The sequence below is a fragment of the Physeter macrocephalus genome, chromosome 7 (assembly GCF_002837175.3).
Source record: "Physeter macrocephalus isolate SW-GA chromosome 7, ASM283717v5, whole genome shotgun sequence".
NCBI classification, from domain to species: Eukaryota; Metazoa; Chordata; class Mammalia; order Artiodactyla; family Physeteridae; genus Physeter; species Physeter macrocephalus.
The window spans coordinates 35,575,497-35,596,992 of NC_041220.1; the positions used below are offsets into that span (position 1 = coordinate 35,575,497).

Sequence of the window (21,496 nt, forward strand, 5' to 3'; positions counted from 1 at the left end):
TACCAGCTTCTGGGCATGATACCCTGGCTAAGAGTTATCATTCCCCTTTAACAGATGTAAAAACTGAGTCGTCTTGTGATCTGCTCAGTCATAACGCTAGCATGTGGAAGAGGCAAGGTTTGAACCCGAGTCTCTCTGACGACAAAGCTCTGGCCCTTTTCCTCCATTGTCCCCGTAACGCTGTGGACGAGGGGTGGGACTCTGTTATGCTGAGCCCTGGAAACCAGTCGAGTTTGGCTTTGGATCTGTGCTTTATGGTGCATGGGCCACGGTTGGCGGCTGAACTGATTCAGTCCAGAAGCTGATTTATGGCAGCGATTCATGTGAGTCCTTTAGAGCCGGAATAGCATATTTTTATGAACCTATATTTTAGTATGTATGCAGGAAATAAGGGAAAAGCTGTTATGAGCCAGGAAGGATAACGATCGTGATCATGATAATACCAGCTAACAGTTATTGATCTCTCTGTATGCCAAGTTTCTGTTAAGCACATTATATGCATAAACTCGCTTAAACAGGAGGGAAAGTCAACTGGTATTGAGAAGGTCCCATACAATCATCATTTAGCTTCCTTCTCAAAATAGTAAATGGTATCATTTCAGACAAGGTTTGTTTTGCTTAAGTGTGTCATATGAGGCAATCACACTTGAATTGTGCAATGCATTTGGGCAACATTTGTATGAAGAAATCTTGCAACAAAATAGGGGCACGTACATACGCACTATAAAAAATCTAGCCTTTTCTATTATTTGAGGGTTCAGTCACATTCTCATTGGATAGTATTATTCTCATTGAGTAAAACTAGCAAGATTATGAAGCATAGGCATTTGTCTATGGAGATCTAGTGAAACGCATGGTGCAGGGGCTTTGAAATCAGACAGAGTGAGGTTCCAATCCTACCCATGTCACTTGACAAGTCCTGAACCCTTCTGAGCCTCTTTAAATTTAAAATGCAGGGGCTTCCCTGGTGACGCAGTGGTTGAGAATCCGCCTGCCGATGCAGGGGACACGGGTTCGTGCCCCGGTTCGGGAAGATCCCACATGCCACGGAGCGGCTGGGCCCGTGAGCCATGGCCACTGAGCCTGCGCGTCCGGAGCCTGTGCTCCGCAACGGGAGAGGCCACAACAGTGAGAGGCCCACGTACCACAAAAAAAAAAAAAAAAAAAAAAAAAAAAATTTAAAATGCAGATAATACCTGCCTCATAGACTTGTTAAGGCATTAAACAAACATACATTAAATTTCAAGTGCAGATATTAACACAAGATCAGTCTTAGTATAAGCATCTACTCCCACTCCTCCATCCTGCTTTGGAGCCTTCCACCTGTGAGCTCCAGCTTGCACCAGGCATTGGCCTGAATCTACACTAAATAAGGAAGAAAGACAAGGCAGGAGATGACCAATGGGTTGGGGGAAGGGGAGGGACCAGTGGACTCCGAGCAAGATGCAGGAGGCTGAGTTAGTCATTTTGAACTTGGACAACTTTGTAATCCCTGGGTCCAGGGAGTGACCGAGGTAGTGCAGGGGAGGAGCTCGGGGGACGAGGGGGTATAGGAACCGAGAGGTGACGGGTGGGTCATCTTTGTGAACAGTGAAGCAGCTGGGCTCCTGGAAGATCTTAAGAAGAAGTCTGTGAGCAGATGCCAAAGTCTTCGACAAGTGAGAGGAAGGGAACAGGAGGTCAGCAGATGGTGAGAGACAGAGGAGGGCATGAGGGCAAATGGCGTATGTGAGCTGGGAGCCTCAGGGGGACTGGTTTTCTTACAAAAGGTTGGGGAGATAAGTCAGTGACTCTCACATTTGATCAGGGAGTGGAGTTCCTGGATCTGATGATGCCTTACCCTACCCTACCCATGGATTTAATCCCATAGATGTAATCCCATCACATAAACCAATATTTAGTACAAATCATCTCTTAGTAATCTGAAAGGGCTGGAGCTGGCACATGGTAAACAGTGTATACACAGTCAAATCTGTTCCAGTGATTGACAGCTCAAGGACGCCCGAGCTGAGGGAAGAGCAGGACACTGGCAGGACACACAGGACCAGACAAGAAGGTGAGGCCGTAACCGGCTCAGGCCAGAGGAAGCCGCGGCCACAGGCCGCAGAAGAGGAAGGAAGGACATGGCAAAGTGCTTCTTCGGTGACTCCAATGGAATTTTGTCAATGTTGGCTTTCTTTTTTAAAAAAAGTCCTCATAACTTTTTGTCTGCAGAAGAGATAATTCAGGAGTTTGCTTTGGCTTTATGATTTAACATCTAAATAACTAAATGTGCCAAGTTAAAAATCTTGTCCTTCCTTAAGCTTTTAGGTTTGACTAACTATTCGTAAATCTACTAAATTTAAACATCAGTTTAAAAGGGACTTTGGCTTTTGTTTGGTCCCATTTACAAACTTAGCTAATTAAACTTTTAATTAATTTTAGCAGCATTTATAAATGTAATATATTTTATGTTCTCTTTAAGTGACTTAGTAAAACTTTAGTAAAAGTAAAACTTTGACTTAGTAAAACTTTCCTGAGTTCTTAAACAATTCTAATATAACTAATACACTTATAAATATAGTAAAAGATACTTACACACACATAGGAAACGATTATACCATCATACATAATTTGGGAATTCATTCATAGAGAGGTGGCCAATGATATGGCCTAGGAAGCCGGCAATATTCTTGTCTGTGACCGTGACTGGTACACACTGAACCCTAGTTATGCTTTGTGACAGGACTGAACCTAGAGAAGGCAGTGGTCACACAGCTCATGTCCCTGGGTCTGAGTCATTATCATGAGCTCATTTTTTTCCATCCACATGGAAGGCAGCAACTTCTACCCAGACTGCCACATCACATGGTTGGATTTAGCAGTTATTTGATTCTTAAGATATTTCAATATATTTCCCAAGGCACTCCAAAGAACTTAGAAATTGATAAAATTCTGCCTTCTTTTCATATTCTTCCTGACTGATGAGGCATACAGATATTAAAATGATACCAGCTGCTCGCTCATGGTTTTGTCTGACTCTGTGGTTGGAAACAATACACTGTATTTCTTCATTCTCATCTTTAAACAAGGTCAGCTATTGTGCGGCAAGGGTAGGAAGTTGGGGCGAGAAGCCACTGGTCAGACTTCTCTCTCTTGCAGTCCCACCTGTGTCTGCAATGTCCATACTCCATTCCTCCAGGCCCAACTGATGTTCTGAAAAGGCATGTCAATCCACCACTCAACAAGTAATAGTTGGGACATCCCTGGTGGTCCAGTGGTTAAGAGTCCGCTTTCCAATGCAGGAGACGCGGGTTTGATCCCTGGTTGGAGAGCTAAGACCCCACATACCGCGGGGCAACTAAGCCTGCGCACCACAACTAGACCCCACGCACTCTAGAGCTCCTGTGCTGCAACTAGAGAGCCCTCGTGCTGCAATGAAAGATCCCGTGTGTCGCAACTAAGACCCGAATCAGCCAAATGAATAAACAAATAACTATTTTTTTTTAAAAAAGCAAGTAATAGTTGATTAGTGCCTACTGTGTTCTCAGGGTTGGGAATACTTCACTGCAAAAAGGAGAACAAAGTCCATGCCCTCATGAAATTTACATCCAGCCACATTCAGCAGCTGTGTGTGAATTTGAAATCTCTTTTTCTATCATCTACTACCAGTCTTGCAACAGATGAAAATTATTTGCATTGTCCTTGAGAGTTTTGTATATTTGGACCTAACCTATACAAACTTACCTCATACATCATCTTCATGGTTTGGCCCTTTGCATCTGGGATAATGCATCAGAGAACTTGAAGAAAAGTCCCTTTCCCTCTCTTTTTTCATTTTCCCAAGTTTTAGATTCCTGAAATATTCACAGATTCTCTAAATTGAAAAAAAACACACAAGGCTTTTATGGACTTTCTGTTCTGAATTAACTTAAGTTTGATGCTTCCAATCCTTGGAGTTAGGTACCAAGAAGTCTGAAATCAATGTAGAAGATCAGTCACTTGGGCTGACAGATGAAGCAGTCAATTTTACTCTAAGAGATTTTATTGGTCTTTGTTTCTTCTTTTCTTTTTTTAAAAAATGAACACTTAGACCATTCTTATTAGGAATATCTTAATTTCTGGAATCATTATAGTCTGATGAGTTTAGTCCCGGAATGGACTTTGTAAAATTTGGGTGATGAATTGCTCTGATTAGACATGGAGTGGTACTGCAAGGCAGAATGCTGAAAATGAGCATTCCAGAAGGGATAAAGCCATCTGAATATGATATTAGAAGATTTGATGATATTATATTTCTAGGTAGTTTGGACTTCCTGAGTTACTTAAGAAACAATTTTCTTTCCATCAGGAAATATCTTAGTCAGGTCTCTTTTGGTTGCAAGTGAGAGAAATTAATGGAAACTTATTAAAGTAAAAGGAGACATTTTATAAGCAAGGCAGGGTGACCTGCTAGAGAAATTAGGTGTTTTCTCCTTCCTTCTCTAAAAGGCAAGCAAAAGGTTAGCTCCTGTATTTTGGAGGCCTGATATATCCATCCTTTGCTCTTGGAGAGAAGAGGATGTTTTAAAGTCGGTTTTATTGAGATAATTTATATATAATAAAATTTGTCAATATAAAAAGTACCGTTTGATGAGCTTGACAAAGAGATACAGTCATGTAACCACCATCACAATCATGATACAGAACATTTCTATCACCTCCAAAAGTCCCCATATGCCCCTATGCAATCAATCCCCTCCCCAACCCGGCTCCCTGATACCCCTGCTTTCTGTCATAGTTTTGCTTTGTGTAGAATTTAAATCTAAATGAATTGTGTAGAATTCATTTAAATGAATTCTATAGTATGTATTTGTTTGTGTCTGACTTCTTTCACTTAGTATAATTCTTTTCAGATCATCCATATTCTTGCATATTTCAGCAGCTCTGCCTTTTTATTATTGAGTGGTATTCTATTGTATACACATACAACGATTTCTTTATCTGTTCATAAGATGATAGATATTTGGGTCATTTCTAGCTCTGAATAAAGTACATGCTTTTGTGTGGACTTATTTTTTCATTTCTCGTGGGTAATTACCTAGGATTGAGATTGTTGCATCATTAAGTGCATATTTAATTTGATAAGAAACTGTCGAACTTTCCCAAAGTGGGTGTATCGTTTTGCATTGCCAGCAGCAATGTATGAGAGTTTCTGTTGTTCTACATCCTAATCAACACTCGGTATTGTCAGTCTTTCATTTTAGCCTTTCTAGTGGGCATGCAGTGGTATCTCAATGTGTACCCCCCACCGAGTTTTACTGAGATATGATTGACATGTAGTATTGTATTAGTTTAAGATGTATAACATAATGATTTGATATATGTATATATAGTGTGAAATAATCATCACAATAAGTTTAGTTAAAATCCATCATTTCACAGTTACTATTTTTTTCTGGTGATGAGAACTTTTAAGATCTACCCTTAGCAACTTTCGAAGGTATAATAACAGTATTACTAAAACAGTATTACTAACTATAGTCACCACGCTGTACATTACATTCCCAGAAGTATATATCTTATAACTGGAAATTTGTACCTTTTGACCACATATAAAGAGGTCAATTTCACACTGAAAGGTTTTGTCAATCTTTCAAGTTTTCCAAAATATTTAGAACTCAGAAATACTACTCTTCATATGAGATCACAAGTAACAGAAGACACTCTTACACTCAGGCCCACAGTGAAAAAACCAATAGTAAAACAAGTTGAAGTAATTAAACAATAAGATTTGAAAATCAGTTATTGAATGTAGAACTGGAAGACTGTACTTCAGGAAAATGGAAAATGGGATGGCTGCGATTCCATGATCAGACCAGGCCCAATAGAAACTGTAATAACAGCAGAGCTTAGCTATGAGAATTTTCCACAATGACAGAACTTTAAAAACATGCTTTTATATTAACTAAAGATATTCACAGTTGAAACTGCCAAAGCTTGCTTAATACCATATCTTCCTTCTCAATATTTAAAATCCACAGGATACTTGGATCTCAGTGAACATTTGATGGTTGGAGAATAACTGAAACAGTCAGTTCAAAAAACAATCAGTTCAAAGGTTCTCCCTACATACTTTGATTTTAAGACAAAATAATCTATAAACTCGGGACAATGTTGCTTTCTCTATAAAAACCTGACTAACATTGATCTTTGTCAGTGTACACTTGGTTCTTTACTTAACTCTTATCAGTGGCCAGAAAAGGTAACATACTTGAATATATCCAGTGTCAAACTATACAGTCTAACACTCAATGTTTCCCAGACACTAGGCATATTAGATGTTAGCAATATAGTCTTTTATTTTGTCACATCTTAAAGAACTTTACATTTTCAGGTACATGTCGAAGATGCTCCCAGGTACTTCCTTCTTCTTGGAAAGTAAGCAAGAAAATAAAACTTTCTCTAAGGAGCAACTTGATTCTTTTCAAAAACTGAAGACTTTGGAAGCTGGTGGAAACAGCTTCGTTTGCTCCTGTGACTTCCTGGCTTTCACGCAGGGGCAGCAGGCCCCGGCCCAGGTCCTGATCGACTGGCCAGAAGACTACCTGTGTGACCCTCCATCCCCCGTGCAGGGCCAGAGGGTTCGGGACACCCGGCTCTCACCTTCTGAGTGCCACGGGGCAGCCGTGGTGTCTGCCGTGTGCTGTGCCCTTTTCCTGTTGCTCCTGCTGGCGGGGGTTCTGTGCCACCGTTTCCACGGACTGTGGTACATGAAGATGATGTGGGCCTGGCTCCAGGCCAAGAGGAAGCCCAGGAAGGCTCCCCGCAGGGACATCTGCTATGACGCCTTTGTGTCCTACAGTGAACGGGATTCCTACTGGGTGGAGAACCTCATGGTCCAGGAGCTGGAGCACTTCAGACCTCCCTTTAAGTTGTGTCCACAAGTGGGACTTCATTCCTGGCAAGTGGATTATCGACAATATCATTGACTCCATTGAAAAGAGCCACAAAACCATCTTTGTGCTTTCTGAGAACTTTGTGAAGAGTGAGTGGTGCAAGTACGAGCTGGACTTCTCCCATTTTCGTCTCTTTGAAGAGAACGACGCTGCTGCCATTCTCATTCTGCTGGAGCCCATTGAGAAAAAGGCCATCCCCAGCAGGAAGGGTTTCAGTTGAAGAACAATTCTAGTTTTTAAAAGAAAAATATCTATAAAATGAAATAGTCTCAGGTTTCAAAACTCAGCTCTATGTTGATTCAGAGTTTTACTATTATCATTTTGCATAGGCACTATTAAATAGTATTCTTCAAAAGTTACAGATGTTATTGAAATCTCTTCAAAGTAGAAAAATTTTGAAGAATGAGCATTTGCGTACAACGATCTGTGTATCAGTGCAAGGATTACAGCAGATTTTCATTAAGTGATTTTTGACGGATATATTTATTATTTTCTCTATTACAAAATATTTTATGTGAACAAGACTGTTTTTTTATAACTTCATTTTAGAATTTCAGTCAGATTCTCAAAAATATAGATACCATGAGAGTTACTTTTTACCGAATTATCTTTTCATATTGTGTTCATTTTCTAACTTTAAAAAAATAAATAAGTTGTGTAGGCAGTTAGAGGAGGTCTTATACTGAAAAGAAGCTAAGGCGTTTTGGAGTCTAACCTGGGAATTTCCACTTGGCTCTGAGCCATATGACTTGAGCCAAGTTCTTTAATCACTTGAACTGAAGGTGTAATAATATCAGAACTATTCATTTCACGCGTTATTATGAGACTCAGGTGAAAAGATTTATGTGAAAGTGCTTCGAAAACGTGAAGAACTGAACACATATAAGGATGTGCTTGAGTAGAAGGTGCCAATAGCTTTGCTGAGAGTGTAGAGAAAAATTCACTGCATGTAGATGACACTGGTAGTAAGTTGTGGGTATATACGTAATTTCTACTTAACTTTGTCAGAATAATCAACTTTGGGATTACAAATCAATAACATCAGTCAATCTAGGCAGCTCATCTAGAAAAGATATATAGAGAAAGAACAGAGGTTTTCAGTTTCAGGGCAAAAAATTGGAAAGAAGTTTTCTGAAGGACACACTTGAGATATCATGAGGAAGAGGGGGAGATTTTGAAGTAATAAGAAGAAAGTGTTTCAGACAGCTGGAGAGCCTGGATGGTCAGGGATGCAGAGAAATGTCCCCACGGTAATCAGTAAACTGTATAGAAAAACAGACTCCATCCCCTCAAATTCACATTCATGCCTATAGATTAAGTTTGCCTGAGGCTGGAGCCTTTGATGAAGGCTAGGCATGTGGAATAGGGTAACACAAAGAACCCTGGGTTTAGGGTAAAATTCTGGTTTCAAATCTCAATTCTGCCACTTAGAATTTGCATGGCATTTCCTCCTGTGTCAAAGAGGAACTAGGATGCTTCTTCAGCCTCCAATCTCAATTTGGGAAGGTCAAATGTAATTATGAAAATAAAATATAGTTTATGAATATTAAGGCAGCTTAATTTTGAAAAGGTAGCTAGTTTCCCTTACAAACATGTCTCACTAGTTTCTGTGGCAATGAAGAAAGCCAATGTAAGACTGTTCGTACTGGGAATTACCCACTTTGAGAAACAGGGATGTTAATACGCAAGGGAAGGGCTTAGGTTCAAAATCTTAGACATAAGGGAGAGCCCACATCTTTTCACGGTAAGAGCAGGGATGGGAGGTGGGTGCTAGGGAAAGTCAGCGCACCATCAGGGGACGGCCACAAGATTGAAATTTTAAAAAAATCTGGGCTGTCCTTATCTGCTCTTCAGGCAAAATCTTGCTGCATTGGTTTGGATAGTGACTGGTGAGTTATTTTAATGCAGGAGAGAATAGACTTGCGGGTGGAAGTGGACCCTGGAGATATACTGACCGGGAAATTGTGTTTAAAAGGTCGTGGTGGCGGTGGGAGGTGGATGAGAGGCATGATACGCGAGCCTGCATTTGGGCGTCCAAGGACGCAGAAGAAATGGAGGCGGCGTGTTTCTGGGCAATAAGAGGCTTTGGGTGCCCGAGGCTTCAAGAAAATACTGGTTGGGTAATAAGCCTTCTCGTTGGTTTCGAAATCTAACTCTGTGCTGGGGGAATCCCACGCGGAGGCCTTAAGCATCCCCCCACACCCCGGCCCCAGCGCCCGCCTCCGACCCCGGCCGGGCACCAGGCGGCGGTGGGGTAGCACCTGGGTCACGGTCACCCGACGGAGCCCACGGAAAGGGAGGCGGCGGCGGGCCCCAGGCCCCAGGTGCCAGCCGCGCTCCGCGGAACGGGTAGTCCCCGCACCCTGGAGGAGAGGGCGCCGACCACACGCAGCGTCCCCGCGCACTCTTCCGGGGCGCGGGCAGGTCCCGGCCGGAGGCTGCAGAGGGCGCGGCCTGGCGGCGGCTGCGCAGTCTCTGGGTACATCGGGCCGAAAATACGCTCGGCGGGCTTCCTCGCTCCGCAGCCCTCCCCGGACCGGGCGGGCAGGGTGTCAGGGTAGCCGAGGCGCGGACGCGGGCGCCGGGCATCCCCGCTTCCCAGTCGGCGGCACCCAGGACCCCAGTCGTGCGGCGCGGGCCCGGGGAAGGGGAGAGTCCCCGGCCCCGAGGCCGTCGACGCTCCCGCAGCCCCGCCTGCGAGGCCCCGCACGGGAACGTGGACACCCGCCCCGCCGAGGTGAGAGAAGCGGGGACCTCACGGAAAGGGACGGGGATGCGGCCGAGGTTCGCCCAGCCCTTGGCGTCCCGGTGCCCGCGGGCCGTGGCCGGGCCATCCAGCCTCCGAGGGGGCGCCGCGGGGAGCTGCCGCGGGCTCCGCGTCGCGGGCGGCCGCGTTCCGGGAGGCGGAGGTGGCCTGTGGCTCCGGTTCCCGAAGGGCCGCCCTCTCGCCGGCGGCTCAGAGCGCCCCGGTCGCCCCCGCCCCATTCACACGGAGCGGCGGTGACGAGGTTCAGGTAGAGGCTTTCAAGGTTGCATAGGTGCGTCCTGCTGGCGGTGCGTCTGCGCTCACCGCTTACCGCTGAGACCCAACTCCCCAACCCCGAGCCTGGTCTCTGCTCCGGGGTGGGCTTCACGCGATTAAAACTTCGTCAACGTCTGTAAATGACAACTTGTGTTTGGAACTTGGATGTCAGCCAGGATAGTGTTTTTCCTGTTTGGAAAAAAAAAAAAAAGGGCTGGGAGAGAGAGAGAGAGAGAAATTGTTCCGGGTGTAAACAATTCAGCCGGGTGAGGGGTGAGATGCTTGTAATCTTGCAGAAGGTCTTGTCTGCACTGTTACTAACTCAGATCTTTACCAAAAAGCAACTGGGAGATAGGATGGCTGACTTGAAAGTAGACACTAAAAAAAAAAAAGAAAAAGAAAAAGGCAAGTATCCTGACCTGATTAATTGAAAATGACTTATTCACCAATATTTTAAGTTTCTTCTTCTTCCTGTTCTAAGCAGAGAACCTTTGTGTCTTCTTTAAACTTTTTATAATGTATCAATTTTATGAAAATTGCCTTAAGTTGACAACGTGTTTTGGAAGTTTCTAAGCCATCAGTTATTTTTTTCATTGCTTTACTTAAGAATTTGACTTGGTTGGTTAGATATCTTGTTTTGATTTCAGTGATTGAGCATAATTTATTGTATGTGGCACCTTGGGTGTGACCTCATAAAGATATTTTAGTAAATCTAAGTTGTATTTACTCCTCCCAAATAGGTTTGCTTGTCAAAAAAATTTTTTTTTTAATCTTCACAATGTCATTTAAAATTTACATTACTTTTTCCTCATGCAGGAAAGCCATGTCTGAGTTTCTGAGTGCTGTCTCTCTTATCTATCGTTACTCTAAAAAAATCCAGTCGTTGCTTCTTGTTGCCTACTCTTACCTGGTTTATTTTCCATGTGTTGAAGAACATATGTTTTTGGGTACTTCTTTCAGTGAAGGTCTACAGATGTCTGAAAATGTCTTATCTTTACTCTTGGATGATTATTTAAATGGGTATAGATGTCTAGACTAACAGGTATGTTTTCTCAGCCCTTTGAGGCTATTATTCCATTGTTTTGGGGCTAGATGAGGAATTTCTATTCTTTGGGATTCAATATGCATTTATAATTTGTAAACTTATGTTTTTCTTCAGTTCTGAAAAATTCTTAGTTATTATATCTTTTAATATTTGGATCCACACCAGCACATGTGGCAGGCCTGGGTTTTGATTTCTCATGGGAGATTCCTAGGAGGCTAGCTTCTAGCCAGGTGGAGACCCTGGGTCAGAGGGCAGAGATTTTTGAGGCCCCTGTTCACATATGGCGTAGACTTTTCCCTGCGCTTGGCTTTATGGAGAGCCCACTTTCACTTCTCTACCATGTGCTGGGCCATGAGTCCTTCTCCAGTCTGGCTTCACCCAGGCATCTCAGCCCTCTCCCTAAAGTGGACGTCTGTTCCTGGTTTCACTCTGGGCCACAGGGCTTCAGCTTCCTCTCAGCTAAGTCGCCTCCAACATCAGGCTTACTCCTCAGACTTCCATCCTATCCCGAGTCTTGGACTAATAATTCCTCACCACTCTGGCAACTTTCTGAATTCTTTAATCAGATGATTTTTATACTTTGTGCAGATCCACAACCTTTATTAGATCTGACTCCACTCCGTCTAACTTGAGCCATCGCCCTTCCCTTTCTCAGTGTCTTACATTGAGCAGTTCTCTGCCCCCTCCTGTAATGTATTGGGGAAATGGGAGGAGAGACAAGTAATTCTGACCTAAAGTGTCAAGTTGTTAACTGTAGTTTTAGCATCATCAATAATTATTGTTTGTTGAAAACCGACCATGTAATAGGTATCATATTATATGTATATGAAATAGCCCAAGATCTCTGCTCTTATAAATTGTACGTTTTAAAGAGAAAACGCCAGGACAAATAAAAAATGAACGTATTTGACCTTAAATCTTAGCCAAAAATTGGTATAGATTTCTTAAGATTTGTGCAATATGTTACCAAGTGGAATAAAATCAAGTAAATTTTGGTTCTCCAGTAGTTATACTAAGAGGATTTTTTTTTCAACAACCAATTAAGCAGAAAGACAATGGGATAGACATAGTTCCAAATAGTAATAGCCATTTCATCTTAACCCTGTCAGTTTTAGAGGTGGGGACAATGCTAGATCTACAGCCTCTATGGATTAGTTTCTGTTGTCTGCTGTTTCTGCTTTTCTCATGCTTATCACCTTGCTTTCATTAGTGCCCAGTTGTTTTTCATTTTTTACTGGACATTCTATTTGAAAAATTGTTTGCAGAAAGAAATCTAAGGGCCAGGATGGTGTTTTCTTCTTCTGGAGAAAATTTTCCTTTGCTTCTGTAGGTACCCATGAGCACTAGTGTTCCAGAAATAATCTTAGTCCATATTCAGAGATCGAGGCTGCCTGAGCCATCCAGATAAATCAAAGCTGTGATGCAGCCTCTGTGAGGACTTATTTTCCTCTAATTCAGCCTTATCTATCCCATCCATGACTGCCCCAGACCTTAACATTTAACTCCCTGCTTTCTAAGGCTGTCAAAAGTGCCTCGCAACCTGTCAGACTGTGCTTACTGTGTTCAAGGCAATAAAAGACAAAACTGAAAATTTTGGCAGAGAATTTGAAACTATGAAAATGACATAGCAGAAGTGGAAAGGAGTCAAATAGAAATTATATAGATGAAAACTGTAATAATAAAAAAAATTAAAAGCAGTGGATGGATTTAACAGTAACTTAAACATAGCTGAAGAAAGGAAAATAAACTAGAAAATAGATCAGAAGAAAATACCTAGATTGAAACTTGAAGAGGCAAAAGTATGGAAAGAACAGAAGAGAAAGAGACATGGACAATACAGCTAAACTAGTGTTTAGATGAAAATTCATGACCTGAAATGGATATATTAGAAATGAAGAATGGCTGAAAATTAATGAGGAAGCATCTATCTCAGGAAATTAGAATGAGAACCATAAAATAAATCTAGAGAAAGCAGAAGGAAGTAAATAGTAATATGAGTAGAAATTAATGAAATAGAAAATAAATAGAGGCTCTATAGAGTGAGAAGTTGCTTATTCAGAAATGCTGATAGGACTTCCCTGGTGGTGCAGTGGTTGAGAATCTGGCTGTCAATGCAGGGGACATGGGTTTGATCCCTGGTCTGGGAAGATCCCTCCCACATGCCATGGAGCAACTAAGCCTGTGCGCTGCAACTACTGAAGCCTGTGCGCCGCACCTACTGAAGCCCATTCACCACAACTACTGAAGCCCGCGTGCCTAGAGCCCGTGCTCCACAACAAGAGAAGCCACAGCAATGAGAAGCCCGTGCACCACAACGAAGAGTAGCCCCTGCTCTCTGCAACTAGAGAAAGCCCGCGCGTAGCAACGAGGACCCAATACAGCCAAAAATAAATGGATAAAATAAATGATTTTTTAAACATGCTAATAAAAACGATAAACCTCTGGCAAGACAATTGAGAAAGAAAGCAGGCACAAATATCATCTAAGGAATAGAAGAGAGGTCCTGCAGACATTAAAACAATAAGAGGATGTAAGCAACTATGTCAGTAAATTTGAAAATTTGGAAGAAAATGATAAATTCTTTGAAAAACACAACTGACAAAAGAATAAAAAGAAAATCTGAATCATTCCATAGCTGTTAAATTAGTGTATTTAACAAAAACAAACAACAACAAAAACTGTATGAGGACATTAGGAGAAAGAAATTTGTAGGGCAATTTTACTTCTGAATATAGATTCAAAAATTCTAAACAAAATATTATAAATACAACAATATATAACAAGGATAATACATCCAGACGAATGTGGGTTTATTCTAAAAATGCAAGGTTGCTTTAACACAGACATTTATCCATTGTAGTCACCAATATTTATTAACAAAGTGAAGGAGGAAATGTTCTTATCTCAATAGTTACAGGAAGAAAAAAAGTTTTTGGTAAAATTCAACATTCACTAATCAAGACAATGAAGTAAAGGTATAAGGATTGGAAAAAGTAAATAAAACCATCATTATACCTGGATGATATGATTGTGTATGTAGAAAATTAAAAGGAATCTACAAACTGTGAAATTGCTGAATTAGTTTTGCAAGGTTGCTCAATGCATGGTAAATATGTAAAACTTAATTGAATTTCTCTCTCTATATACATAGGTATATGCCACATATAAGTAAGTAATACTATTTTCAAAACTTCAAAAGTATCAGATGCCTAGAAATAAACCTCACAAAATATGCTCAAGACCTCTGTGTAGAAAATCATAAGACATTATTGTGATAATGAAGACCCAAATAAATGGAAAGATATATATGCTCATGGATTGAAAGATTCAATATTGTAGTGATGTCAATAATTCCAAAATATCTATAGATTCATGGCATTGCCAATTAAAATCAATGGGTTTGGGCTTCCCTGGTGGCTCAGTGGTTAAGAATCCGCCTGCCAATGCAGGGAACACGGGTTCAAGCCCTGGTCCGGGAAGATCCCACATGCCACGGAGCAACTAAGCCTGTGAGCCACAATTACTGAGCCCGAGTGCCACAACTACTGAAGCCTGCATGCCTAGAGCCCGTGCTCCGCGACAAGAGAAGCCACTGCAATGAGAAGCCTGCGCACTGCAGTGAAAAGTAGCCCCTGCTCACCACAACTAGAGAAAGCCCACATGCAGCAACGAAGACCCAACACAGCCAAAAATACAATAAATAAAATAAATAAATTTATTTAAAAAAAATCATTGGGTTTTGTTTTTTGAAACTGATAAGCTGTTTCTGTAATTTATAAGAATATGCAAAGCACCAAGACTAACTTAAGAACAGGGAGGAAGGCCTTGCTCTCCTGGATAAGAATATATGTCATATATTTAATATAGTGTGTTACCAGTACAAGGATAGACAAATAGACATTGGATCAGATTAGAGAGCCCTGAAACAGACTGACCCTTAGATGGACACATGAGTATTGGCAAAGGTAATACTGTTGATTGTTTCCCCAAAATGATCTTTTGAAAAATGTGCTGAGTCAAACACTGCTTCCTGCACTTAGTCCACTGCAGATGAGAAGGTTCTGATGCTCTGATTGTCCCTCGGCCCAGCAAACCACCTTGCTCTGCCTGGGGTTCTCAGCACCCCTTCCACCTGCTAGTGCCAAGTGCAAGACAGGTTGACAAGCATGGGACCTTTTGGTTAAAGAGCATGCTCCTCCTGGAGCTGTATTCAGTGAAAGTTGTTCAAGGAGAGCTGTGGTTTGGCACTGTGAGATCTCTAACTCATGGAGGCATCAGGACAGGCAAGGGACATGCTCCAATATAAGATCTGAAGTATACAAATAGGAGGTGGTAAATCCATATGGTTAAGCCTAGCCCTTTTCTTAAACTGCTTGCTTTTTCATCCTCCATCATTCATTTACTTTCATCTTTCAACCCACGTTTGGTCCTGCTCCATATTCCTAGATGGTACTGTGCCTTTAAGTCATTGTTCAGTGGCGGTCTGTTGCTGGATGTGTCAGGTAATTCATTTTTTATCCTTATTCATATATTCCATTTCCCTGTCAGTTATTTCTTGGGGTGTGTGTGTGTGTATGTGTGTGTGTGTGTGTGTGTGTGTGTGTGTATACACATGCTACATCTTACAAAACGTTTCTCAAGAACTGGAATTAAGCTATGCTGTCAAACACAATCACTCATTTGAACCTCTTTTCTTTGTAGGTGAGATCACTGTACAATGCCACCTGCTTTGTGGACAGTGTGGGTCTTGGGGTCTGTAATCAGCCTCCCCAAGGAAGGAGCCTCTGATCAGGCTTCTTCTCTGTCTTGTGACCCCACTGGTGTCTGCGATGGCCGCTCCAGATCTTTAAACTCCATCCCCTCAGGGCTCACGGCAGCTGTGAAAAGCCTTGACCTGTCCAGCAATGAGATCACCTATGTCAGCAACAGCGACCTGCGGAGGTGTGTGAACCTCAGGACTCTGAAGCTGGGGGCCAATGAAATTCACACAGTGGAGGAAGATTCTTTTTTTTCCCTGAGGAGTCTTGAATATTTGGACTTATCCTATAATCGTTTATCTAACTTCTCATCCTCCTGGTTCAGATCCCTTTCTGCCTTGAAATTCTTAAACTTACTGGGAAATTTATACAAAACACTCGGGGAAAGATCTCTTTTTTCTCATCTCCCAAATCTGCGAATCCTGAAAGTAGGAAATAGTAACAGCTTCGCTGAGATTCAGGAAAAGGATTTCACTGGGCTAACTCTTCTTGAGAAACTTGAGATTAATGCTCCAAATCTGCAGACGTATGCACCAAAGAGTTTAAAGTCAATCCAGAACATCAGCCATCTGATTCTTCATCTGAAGCAGCCTGTTTTACTGCTGGAGATTTTTGTAGATATTTTAAGTTCCTTAGAATATTTAGAACTGATAGATACTAATTTGAACACTTTTCATTTTTCAGAAGAATCCATCAATGAAACGAATACATCAATTAAAAAGTTTACATTTAGAAATGTACAAATCACTGACGAAAGTTTTACTGAAGTTTTGAAACTCTTTAATTATGTTTCTGGAGTCTTAGAAGTAGAGTTTGATGACTGTACCCATGATGGAGTTGGTAATTTTAGGACATTGGACACAATTAAATGCCTAGGTGACGTGGAGACATTAACAATACGGAAGTTGCATATTCCACAGTTTTTCTTATATCATGATCTGAGTAATACATATTCACTCATAGGAAAAGTTAAAAGAATCACAGTAGAAAACAGTAAGGTTTTTCTGGTTCCTTGTTTACTTTCACAACATTTAGCATCATTAGAATATTTGGATCTCAGTGAAAACTTAATGTCTGAAGAAACCTTGAAAAACTCAGCCTGCGAGCATGCCTGGCCCTTCCTAAAAACCTTAGTTTTAAGGCAGAATCGTTTGAAATCATTAGAAAAAACTGGAGAAATTTTGCTTACTCTGAAAAACCTGACTAACCTTGATATCAGTAAGAATAATTTTCATTCAATGCCTGAAACTTGTCAGTGGCCAGAAAAAATGAAATATTTGAACTTATCCAGCACAAGAATACAAAGTTTAACCCGTTGCATTCCCCAGACACTGGAAATATTAGATATTAGCAATAACAATCTCGATTCATTTTCTTTGATTTTGCCAGAACTCAAAGAACTTTATATTTCCAGAAATAAGTTGAAGACTCTACCAGATGCCTCCTTCTTACCTGTGTTATTAGTTATGAGAATCAGCAGAAATATAATAAATACTTTCTCTAAGGAGCAACTTGATTCTTTTCAAAAACTGAAGACTTTGGAAGCTGGTGGAAACAGCTTCATTTGCTCCTGTGACTTCCTGTCTTTCACACAGGGGCAGCAGGCCCTGGCCCAGGTCCTGATCGACTGGCCAGACGACTACCTGTGTGACTCTCCATCCCCCGTGCGGGGCCAGCGGGTTCGGGATACCCGGCTCTCACCTTCTGAGTGCCACAGGGCAGCCGTGGTGTCTGCGGTGTGCTGTACCCTTTTCCTGTTCCTCCTGCTGGTGGGGGTTCTGTGCCACCGTTTCCACGGACTGTGGTACATGAAGATGATGTGGGCCTGGCTCCAGGCCAAGAGGAAGCCCAGGAAGGCTCCCCGCAGGGACATCTGCTATGACGCCTTTGTGTCCTACAGTGAACGGGATTCCTACTGGGTGGAGAACCTCATGGTCCAGGAGCTGGAGCACTTCAACCCTCCCTTTAAGTTGTGTCTTCACAAGCGGGACTTCATTCCTGGCAAGTGGATTATCGACAATATCATTGACTCCATTGAAAAGAGCCACAAAACCATCTTTGTGCTTTCTGAGAACTTTGTGAAGAGTGAGTGGTGCAAGTACGAGCTGGACTTCTCCCATTTTCGACTCTTTGATGAGAACGACGATGCTGCCATTCTCATTCTGCTGGAGCCCATTGAGAAAAAGGCCATCCCCAGCAGGAAGGGTTTCAGTTGAAGAACAATTCTAGTTTTTAAAAGAAAAATATCTATAAAATGAAATAGTCTCAGGTTTCAAAACTCAGCTCTATGTTGATTCAGAGTTTTACTATTATCATTTTGCATAGGCACTATTAAATAGTATTCTTCAAAAGTTACAGATGTTATTGAAATCTCTTCAAAGTAGAAAAATTTTGAAGAATGAGCATTTGCGTACAACGATCTGTGTATCAGTGCAAGGATTACAGCAGATTTTCATTAAGTGATTTTTGACGGATATATTTATTATTTTCTCTATTACAAAATATTTTATGTGAACAAGACTGTTTTTTTATAACTTCATTTTAGAATTTCAGTCAGATTCTCAAAAATATAGATACCATGAGAGTTACTTTTTACCGAATTATCTTTTCATATTGTGTTCATTTTCTAACTTTAAAAAAATAAATAAGTTGTGTAGGCAGTTAGAGGAGGTCTTATACTGAAAAGAAGCTAAGGCGTTTTGGAGTCTAACCTGGGAATTTCCACTTGGCTCTGAGCCATATGACTTGAGCCAAGTTCTTTAATCACTTGAACTGAAGGTGTAATAATATCAGAACTATTCATTTCACGCGTTATTATGAGACTCAGGTGAAAAGATTTATGTGAAAGTGCTTCGAAAACGTGAAGAACTGAACACATATAAGGATGTGCTTGAGTAGAAGGTGCCAATAGCTTTGCTGAGAGTGTAGAGAAAAATTCACTGCATGTAGATGACACTGGTAGTAAGTTGTGGGTATATACGTAATTTCTACTTAACTTTGTCAGAATAATCAACTTTGGGATTACAAATCAATAACATCAGTCAATCTAGGCAGCTCATCTAGAAAAGATATATAGAGAAAGAACAGAGGTTTTCAGTTTCAGGGCAAAAAATTGGAAAGAAGTTTTCTGAAGGACACACTTGAGATATCATGAGGAAGAGGGGGAGATTTTGAAGTAATAAGAAGAAAGTGTTTCAGACAGCTGGAGAGCCTGGATGGTCAGGGATGCAGAGAAATGTCCCCACGGTAATCAGTAAACTGTATAGAAAAACAGACTCCATCCCCTCAAATTCACATTCATGCCTATAGATTAAGTTTGCCTGAGGCTGGAGCCTTTGATGAAGGCTAGGCATGTGGAATAGGGTAACACAAAGAACCCTGGGTTTAGGGTAAAATTCTGGTTTCAAATCTCAATTCTGCCACTTAGAATTTGCATGGCATTTCCTCCTGTGTCAAAGAGGAACTAGGATGCTTCTTCAGCCTCCAATCTCAATTTGGGAAGGTCAAATGTAATTATGAAAATAAAATATAGTTTATGAATATTAAGGCAGCTTAATTTTGAAAAGGTAGCTAGTTTCCCTTACAAACATGTCTCACTAGTTTCTGTGGCAATGAAGAAAGCCAATGTAAGACTGTTCGTACTGGGAATTACCCACTTTGAGAAACAGGGATGTTAATACGCAAGGGAAGGGCTTAGGTTCAAAATCTTAGACATAAGGGAGAGCCCACATCTTTTCACGGTAAGAGCAGGGATGGGAGGTGGGTGCTAGGGAAAGTCAGCGCACCATCAGGGGACGGCCACAAGATTGAAATTTTAAAAAAATCTGGGCTGTCCTTATCTGCTCTTCAGGCAAAATCTTGCTGCATTGGTTTGGATAGTGACTGGTGAGTTATTTTAATGCAGGAGAGAATAGACTTGCGGGTGGAAGTGGACCCTGGAGATATACTGACCGGGAAATTGTGTTTAAAAGGTCGTGGTGGCGGTGGGAGGTGGATGAGAGGCATGATACGCGAGCCTGCATTTGGGCGTCCAAGGACGCAGAAGAAATGGAGGCGGCGTGTTTCTGGGCAATAAGAGGCTTTGGGTGCCCGAGGCTTCAAGAAAATACTGGTTGGGTAATAAGCCTTCTCGTTGGTTTCGAAATCTAACTCTGTGCTGGGGGAATCCCACGCGGAGGCCTTAAGCATCCCCCCACACCCCGGCCCCAGCGCCCGCCTCCGACCCCGGCCGGGCACCAGGCGGCGGTGGGGTAGCACCTGGGTCACGGTCACCCGACGGAGCCCACGGAAAGGGAGGCGGCGGCGGGCCCCAGGCCCCAGGTGCCAGCCGCGCTCCGCGGAACGGGTAGTCCCCGCACCCTGGAGGAGAGGGCGCCGACCACACGCAGCGTCCCCGCGCACTCTTCCGGGGCGCGGGCAGGTCCCGGCCGGAGGCTGCAGAGGGCGCGGCCTGGCGGCGGCTGCGCAGTCTCTGGGTACATCGGGCCGAAAATACGCTCGGCGGGCTTCCTCGCTCCGCAGCCCTCCCCGGACCGGGCGGGCAGGGTGTCAGGGTAGCCGAGGCGCGGACGCGGGCGCCGGGCATCCCCGCTTCCCAGTCGGCGGCACCCAGGACCCCAGTCGTGCGGCGCGGGCCCGGGGAAGGGGAGAGTCCCCGGCCCCGAGGCCGTCGACGCTCCCGCAGCCCCGCCTGCGAGGCCCCGCACGGGAACGTGGACACCCGCCCCGCCGAGGTGAGAGAAGCGGGGACCTCACGGAAAGGGACGGGGATGCGGCCGAGGTTCGCCCAGCCCTTGGCGTCCCGGTGCCCGCGGGCCGTGGCCGGGCCATCCAGCCTCCGAGGGGGCGCCGCGGGGAGCTGCCGCGGGCTCCGCGTCGCGGGCGGCCGCGTTCCGGGAGGCGGAGGTGGCCTGTGGCTCCGGTTCCCGAAGGGCCGCCCTCTCGCCGGCGGCTCAGAGCGCCCCGGTCGCCCCCGCCCCATTCACACGGAGCGGCGGTGACGAGGTTCAGGTAGAGGCTTTCAAGGTTGCATAGGTGCGTCCTGCTGGCGGTGCGTCTGCGCTCACCGCTTACCGCTGAGACCCAACTCCCCAACCCCGAGCCTGGTCTCTGCTCCGGGGTGGGCTTCACGCCATTAAAACTTCGTCAACGTCTGTAAATGACAACTTGTGTTTGGAACTTGGATGTCAGCCAGGATAGTGTTTTTCCTGTTTGGAAAAAAAAAAAAAAGGGGCTGGGAGAGAGAGAGAGAGAGAAATTGTTCCGGGTGTAAACAATTCAGCCGGGTGAGGGGTGAGATGCTTGTAATCTTGCAGAAGGTCTTGTCTGCACTGTTACTAACTCAGATCTTTACCAAAAAGCAACTGGGAGATAGGATGGCTGACTTGAAAGTAGACACTAAAAAAAAAAAAAAAAAAAAAAAAAAAAAAAAAAAAAAAGAAAAAGAAAAAGGCAAGTATCCTGACCTGATTAATTGAAAATGACTTATTCACCAATATTTTAAGTTTCTTCTTCTTCCTGTTCTAAGCAGAGAACCTTTGTGTCTTCTTTAAACTTTTTATAATGTATCAATTTTATGAAAATTGCCTTAAGTTGACAACGTGTTTTGGAAGTTTCTAAGCCATCAGTTATTTTTTTCATTGCTTTACTTAAGAATTTGACTTGGTTGGTTAGATATCTTGTTTTGATTTCAGTGATTGAGCATAATTTATTGTATGTGGCACCTTGGGTGTGACCTCATAAAGATATTTTAGTA

At 42.9% G+C, this 21,496-nt stretch overlaps 1 protein-coding gene and 1 pseudogene across 1 annotated transcript; both read left to right on the forward strand.

Moving 5' to 3' along the window:
- Positions 1-1,719: 1,719 nt before the first annotated feature.
- Positions 1,720-7,563, forward strand: LOC102977367 (toll-like receptor 2; annotated as a pseudogene).
- Positions 7,564-9,411: 1,848 nt separating this feature from the next.
- Positions 9,412-18,383, forward strand: TLR2 (toll like receptor 2). Its single transcript, XM_024126610.3, has 2 exons — positions 9,412-9,654; positions 15,686-18,383. The coding sequence occupies exon 2, from the start codon at positions 15,702-15,704 to the stop codon at positions 17,955-17,957; it is 2,256 nt and encodes a 751-aa protein (XP_023982378.2). The 5' UTR covers positions 9,412-9,654; positions 15,686-15,701; the 3' UTR covers positions 17,958-18,383.
- Positions 18,384-21,496: the final 3,113 nt, after the last annotated feature.

Bases quoted from the DNA above. Each gene is read 5' to 3' on its own strand.
- TLR2 (XM_024126610.3), top strand. From the start codon at position 15,702: ATGCCACCTGCTTTGTGGACAGTGTGGGTCTTGGGGTCTGTAATCAGC.